Source organism: Merops nubicus, unplaced genomic scaffold, assembly GCF_000691845.1.
Source record: "Merops nubicus isolate BGI_N331 unplaced genomic scaffold, ASM69184v1 scaffold19557, whole genome shotgun sequence".
Lineage (NCBI taxonomy): Eukaryota > Metazoa > Chordata > Aves > Coraciiformes > Meropidae > Merops > Merops nubicus.
In genome coordinates, this window is record NW_008621213.1 from 1 (window position 1) to 6,083 (window position 6,083).

At 46.2% G+C, this 6,083-nt stretch overlaps 2 protein-coding genes across 2 annotated transcripts; one reads left to right on the top strand and one right to left on the bottom strand.

Moving 5' to 3' along the window:
- Nucleotides 1-1,112: 1,112 nt before the first annotated feature.
- On the top strand, nt 1,113-4,450 carry RSRP1 (arginine/serine-rich protein 1). The gene is made up of 4 exons (XM_008944397.1): nt 1,113-1,734; nt 2,060-2,214; nt 3,419-3,502; nt 4,235-4,450. The coding sequence occupies exons 1-4, from the start codon at nt 1,200-1,202 to the stop codon at nt 4,448-4,450; spliced, it is 990 nt and encodes a 329-aa protein (XP_008942645.1). The 5' UTR covers nt 1,113-1,199.
- Nucleotides 4,451-5,492: 1,042 nt separating this feature from the next.
- SYF2 (SYF2 pre-mRNA-splicing factor) lies at nt 5,493-5,864 on the bottom strand (the record flags this gene model as incomplete). The annotated part of the gene is made up of 2 exons (XM_008944398.1): nt 5,493-5,658; nt 5,766-5,864. Coding segments are annotated over 2 exons (265 nt in total), but the record flags the coding sequence as incomplete, so codon positions are not given.
- Nucleotides 5,865-6,083: the final 219 nt, after the last annotated feature.

Below are 6,083 nucleotides of genomic sequence, written 5' to 3' on the forward strand. Positions count from 1 at the left end.
GTTAATCGGTTTGATTCCACAGTAATCGGTTGTTTCCGCTTGGCCGTACCCTCTGTAGCTCTTGTGACCTTGGACTGTGCTTAGAGGTGAAGCGGCGAAACTTGAGCTGTAGTGGTAGGAGCCAGGGAATGTTTCTTGCAACTCGAGTAGAACTTAGTACCCTTGTTCGATTTCAGTAAGGTTTTAAAATCTAATCAGTAATTTTGGTCTATGCTGAGCACTAAATAGGGACTTGGTAATAAAGTAAGGTTCCTTGAGCTGCGAAGTGATGTAACTGAGGGTTTATGTACTGGTGATAAGATACGCCCTAGAACAACAGGCGTAGTTACACCCTAGAGTAGAGTAACCTTTGTAGCTACAAAATGGCCGCCCCTAGAGGGACAGCCATTTTAATTATTAATAGCTGAACAGCTGTTACAGCCTTTACCCCCCGGTATCATTAGCTGTATTTTTCCACTAGTTATTTAGAATGTTTTTAGTATCGGCTTGCTGTATAAGCTGCTGGGATCTGTGGGGTTTTCTGCGGATTTTTTTAATGCAATACTGCCAAGATCATGAAGTGACTGTTTTGTAGCTTGAAAGTACTTTGGGTTTTTTTTCCCTCCTTGTTGGAGGAAAACAATAAAACTTAACCACCGTGGAACTGCAGAAGAAATCTCAGTTTGTACTGATCTGGAAGGCAAATGGTTATTTTGCATTGTAGATGCAGTAGGCTGAGTTTAGGATAGACTGAAGATAAAATACCTTGAAAGCTCTGTTTGGAGGAGAAAAAATAAGGAGTTAACTGGAATCTTTTTCACAAAAGGTGTGGTTACCTAGTAAACAAAGGTTATTAAACTTCAAAACCCCCTTTAAAATCCCACACAGAATTACTCATGGTTTAAGCTGAAGCCTTTTGGAATTTCATACAGAAGACTGACTATAGGAGAGGACAAATTGAGATTTAAAACTCATGTGCAAAAGATGCTGACCAACTAGATGAGCACTGTTGGTTTGCTTTAATTACTCTTTGAGTTTTTGTCTCTTTGTCATAATGTTTGTTGCTGCTGTATAAATGACTTGGTACATACAAGTCATAAACTTCCTCTTCCCCACCCACCACAGGAACCGAGACTGGGTATTGCAGAACAACAGTGAAAACAGAAGCAGCTCCTGGAAGCACCCATGTGGAGAAAACAGCCGTTGGGAAAACTGAGGACATGACAAACTTCATGGACGACTTAACCCTCAGCTCACCGAAGAAAAGGGAGTCATCTGTGAGATCCAAGAGAAGCTGTGACAGGTCATCCACGAGGTCATCCAGCAGATCCTCGTGCAGTTCACGGTCCAGTTCAAGCAGCTCCTCTTCAGCTTCCTCAAGGAGCTGGAGCCGGTCCAGGTCCAGGTCCAGGTCGCGGGCTAGAAGGAACGGTTCCCGCAGGTACAGGCGGTACTCCCGCTCCTACTCCAGGAGCAGGTCCAGGTCCCGTGGCTACAGGAGGTACCCAGGCAGGTACTATGCCAGGCACTACAGGAGGTACCACCGCTCCCCGCCGAGGTACCGCTCCCGCAGCCGCTCCTGGTCCCGCGGAAGGTCCTACTACAGAAGGTCCTATTCGAGGAGCAGATCACGGTCGAGAGGCCGAAGATACTACGGGTTTGGGAGAACCATCTATCGTGAGGCTTACAGGAGCTGGAGAAGCAGGTCACGGACGAGATCTCGGAGCAGGTCGCCTCTCCATTTGAGTGAAAAAGGTAATTTTGGGGGGACACTTGTGTGAGAACCTCAAAGCGTGCAGTTATTTTAACCAGATTCTCATGTGTTCGTTTGCTTTATAGAGTGTGATAATGGCAGTGTAGGAGAAAACAGCTGCATGTTTATAAAGGTACCTAAAAAATGCAGTTGAGAGCATATTCTTTTGCACTTCAACTGCAGCTAAATTTGCCAAGTTCAGATGAAAAGGGATCACAGCTGATGCTTACATGAGTGCAGTGATAGTAAGCCTGCAGGTTTAGGCTTGTATTAGTAGGTACACGTTGTTCAGAACTCAGGAGAGTTTGGGGTTTTTTCGTCTTTCAGACAAACGGGAACTGCTGGAAATTGCAAAAGCCAATGCTGCAAAAGCTCTGGGAACAGATAACATTGTCTTGCCAGCAAGCTTGAAGATCCTTTCTCCTCCCAAAGAGATAAAAAATGAAAAACCAGAGCGTGAAGGTGCTGGAGAGTCAGCTGAGGTAAGTATGAACTGGAGTATTCTCAAAGAAAAGGTAAACACTTCTTAAAAGTTGTTGTCTGCATGGATGTGTTCTAGTTCCTAAACTGGACTTTGTGATTATGAATTCAAACCCTTGAACAAAATAGTCAGGTTTACCAGAGTGCTAAAATCTACTCTAGAAACCACCGTAGACTTTGGTGTTAAGGTGAAAGCACTGTGGGCTCCTGAGAGGTGGTTCATCCACCGGGTCTGTGCAGGCTTTGCAGAAGGAGAGCTGAATGTAGCTTGTTCTTTTGAGTTGTTCTCCTCGTAGGATGCTGCCTGCTATGTAGACTAGTTAATGTGTTTCTGGCCTGAAACAGGAGTCTCTTTACCAAACCTAGTGAGTAGTGTGGGCTTTTTTTTTTTTTAAGGTTAAATCTTTCTACCTTTTTTTAACTGTGAAAAGCTTTTCATGTGCAACAAACTGTTTCCCAGAAGTTACATACCCAAACACCCAATGCATTTTACATACTTTATTTCTGTCTTATAGAAATCATGACTATGGTTCCAGACATGAGGAAGAAAATCTGTTGGTAATTAAGGGACTTGTGGGTGATAGCTGCTGTGCATTTAAGGGAGGGAGAAACTTGAGCAGCTTAAAATGAATCCGAGTTTGGCTCTGTTGTTACAGCATGTTAACCTGATTCGTGGTAAATACAAAGCTGCAGTATCTGTTACATCAAACAGATGCTATTTCAAATGGAAGTAAATTTACTAGGGGTTTTAGACAAATGGTACAGGCATCCCTTTCATAATATATGCAATATATTCCAGATGTTGAGAGAGTACAGAAGAAGAGGCCTGCATCACTAGCAGATAAGTTTATTGTCCTTATCCAAAGCTATGCAGGATGGATGTGCAGAACTCCTTATGTGACTTGCTCCACCACTGCATTTGTTGTGGGGCAGTCTGTGCTTTGATCATGTGAATTGTGCCAAAAGCCATAACTGGGGCATGGCTGTCAGGTCCCGTGTGAATGGGACAGTGATGAGCATAAAAACACTGAATGCTCTTCAGAGTCAGCTTGACATTGATCTGTTTGTGAATTCAGTAGCTTACAGCTACTTCTGATGTAAATACCTGAAACAGCTTCTACCAGACAGTTCTTACTCTGTAGTGACAGCCTTAACTTGCACAGGATGATGTGTCCTCCCACTTAAGCTGCCTGTGCTCTTCTCTAGCAACCCAGAGGACTGGCAGAGGACGTGACCAAGAGCGCAGTGGAGCGAGCAGCTGTGCAGAGGAGCATTTCTTTCAGCCCTAACGTAAGTGTGACTTCCACAGTGAGTTGTAGGACTTCAGCCCTCCTGTGTTGGCCTTTCCCCAGCACTGACTGCCAGATCAGAGATCTTACCAATAGTAACAAGTTGAATTTAATGGTTTGATAATGACTTTCCTGGAGGAGGGAGATGTGTACTTGAGCAGTGGAGCATTGCAAGCACACTGCAGCAGTGTGTTGAAAGTCATAGAATCATTTTGGTTGGAAAAGACCTTTATACTCAAGAGTCTAGCTGTTCCCCCAGCACTGCCAGGTCCCCACTGCCCCGTGTCCCTCACACCACATCTCCACAGCTTGGAAACCCCTCCAGGGATGGGGACTCCACTACTGGAGGAGCAGTTCCTTCTCTGAGGCTGTTGCCTTTTGTCTTGTCACTTCCTTGTTGGAAGGAGAGACCCAAGCCCTACAAAGCAAGAACTATGTACTGAATTCACAGGAAATAAGGAGATCGGTACCAAGTGCAGACTGGTCACATGCTTCTAATGCTGTACTGCAGACTCAAAAGTGTGTGCCAGAACTGGTTACACTGGAACTTGTTCAAGCTCCATATTTGGATCTATTTCATAACTCAGTACTAAGGAAAAAGCAACTCCCCTGAATCCCGTGTCTGTCAAACATACGAAGACATCTGTTACAGTACAGAAAAACCCCTAAAGTTGACAGGGCTTGGGAAGTTCCCTCTGCTGGCAGCATTTCTAAAGGGCATTTGTTTTTCCAGAATACAATGGCAAAGCCAGTGCTGCAGAAGCCAGTGCTGCAGAAGCCAGTGCTGCAGAAGCCAGCGAGCAGCGTTGTTAAAGAACCGGCAGTCCCTGTGGCAAGAGAAGAGGAGAGAAAGGGCAGTCCCTATGGGCAGTGGGTTCCTGTCAAGAAGGAGGAGAAGAAAACATTTCTAAATTTCTCACCCAAAAGTGCAGCCTTCCGGGCACGCTAGTTCTGCCCCTCCCACACTGGGCATACTTCAGTAGCGAGATTCGGGGTTTTCCGATCGCGTTGAAGACTTTTTGTTAATACTGAGTATTTATTTTCAGATCTTTAATTTTGGAGTCTTAGGTTTCTCTTTCAGATCTAGAGCACAGTGATCCAGAAGCCACAGATGGGAATCTTGTGTCTATTTGTAAATATTTTGTATTGCTTTAATGGACTAGACCTTACAGGTGGGTAACCTTTTCTAAACCATAGTTGAGTAGCTGTTATTTTGAACACTTGATTGACATTGTGTAACTGTTTACTTAAGTAAATAAAGTTTAGTTTTGCACTGGCCTCTCTGTGTCAAGTATCAAACGTGTGTTGGGTGAGAAGCTGGCTGTGAGTGGCTGTTGCCCAGGTTTCACTTGCTCTTAACTCACTGTTACCCCAAAGTGCAGCAGGAAGGTAATTCTGGCACAGTTTTGGAAGTGGAGCTTTACCTCAGTCATTCTGTCCAGGGTATGCCTAGTTCAGGACCTCCAAAATAATAAATGGCTAGTAAAATAAACTCATCTTGGCAATTGTAAGTTTCTGCAGGCTGATGATGTACCAAGGAGTGTGTGTGTGTTGTGGGAAGAAAGCGAATGCTGGAACAGGTCCCTGTCCTTGGGAGGAAGGAGAGGCAGTGCTGGTGTTGGGGTGGGCGGCCAGCCTGGGGAACACAACGGGCAGCTGGGGTGGCCTCTTGGTCACAGAGAGGTCACTTGTTCCTGAGCATCTTCTAAACAACTGGTTTTGGGAACCTGGTGACCAGTCTGAAGAACAAAGCCAGGCTCTACTCTGAGGTTTATTTAGAACAGGAAATTGCACAAGCTGGTTGCTCTGCCAGTAAAAGCTCTACAGGGCTGAAGCTGTTCCACAAATTCCACCTATTACATTAAATACACTGCTGACTTCACAAACAACGACATTACAAAGGATTTTTTGATACAACTTCAAATTGTCTGCAAGCCAGGCAAGGTTAAGAGAGGCAGCAGGGCTGCCAGGCGTGCCCCCGGGGTGCTGCCTCAGACGGCCGTGCCCCTCTCCAGGTTCTGCTTGATCTCGGCCGTGTACTTGCCGTAGAACCTCTCTGCCTTCTTGTTGAACTTGGCGTTCCTCTCGTTGATGTAGTCGATGTCGGCGTCGTCGTTGTAGGGGCGCCGGCGGCTGTACTTGTCCCGCTTCTCGATCCTGCGGGGCAGGGGGCGGGGTCTGAGGGGCTGGGGGTGGAGCCCGGGGCTTTGCTTCCCCAGAGCTGCTCTCAGGGGGTTTCTGAGCGTATCTCAACGTGTACTTACTGCTTCTCGAGATCGGCCACCATCCTGTCGACCCCCTCCTTGGATGGCACGTGAGTCCCGTGGAGGAGGCTGTCAGATGTGGGGTACAGAGCCTCACCGCTGGGGAAGAGCAACAGGCAGCAGGTGACACAGGGGAACCACCTCTGTCCCACCACAGCAACCTGCTGAAATCCTAAACCCCCCTCACTGCAAACCTGGCAAATTCTTAAACTGCCAGACTTCTTAAAAAAACCCACACCCTCTGAGAAACGACTCCTCTGCTCACCCATTTAAACACAACACAACTGATAGAATATTTCTCCAGATTCAGTAATTCCA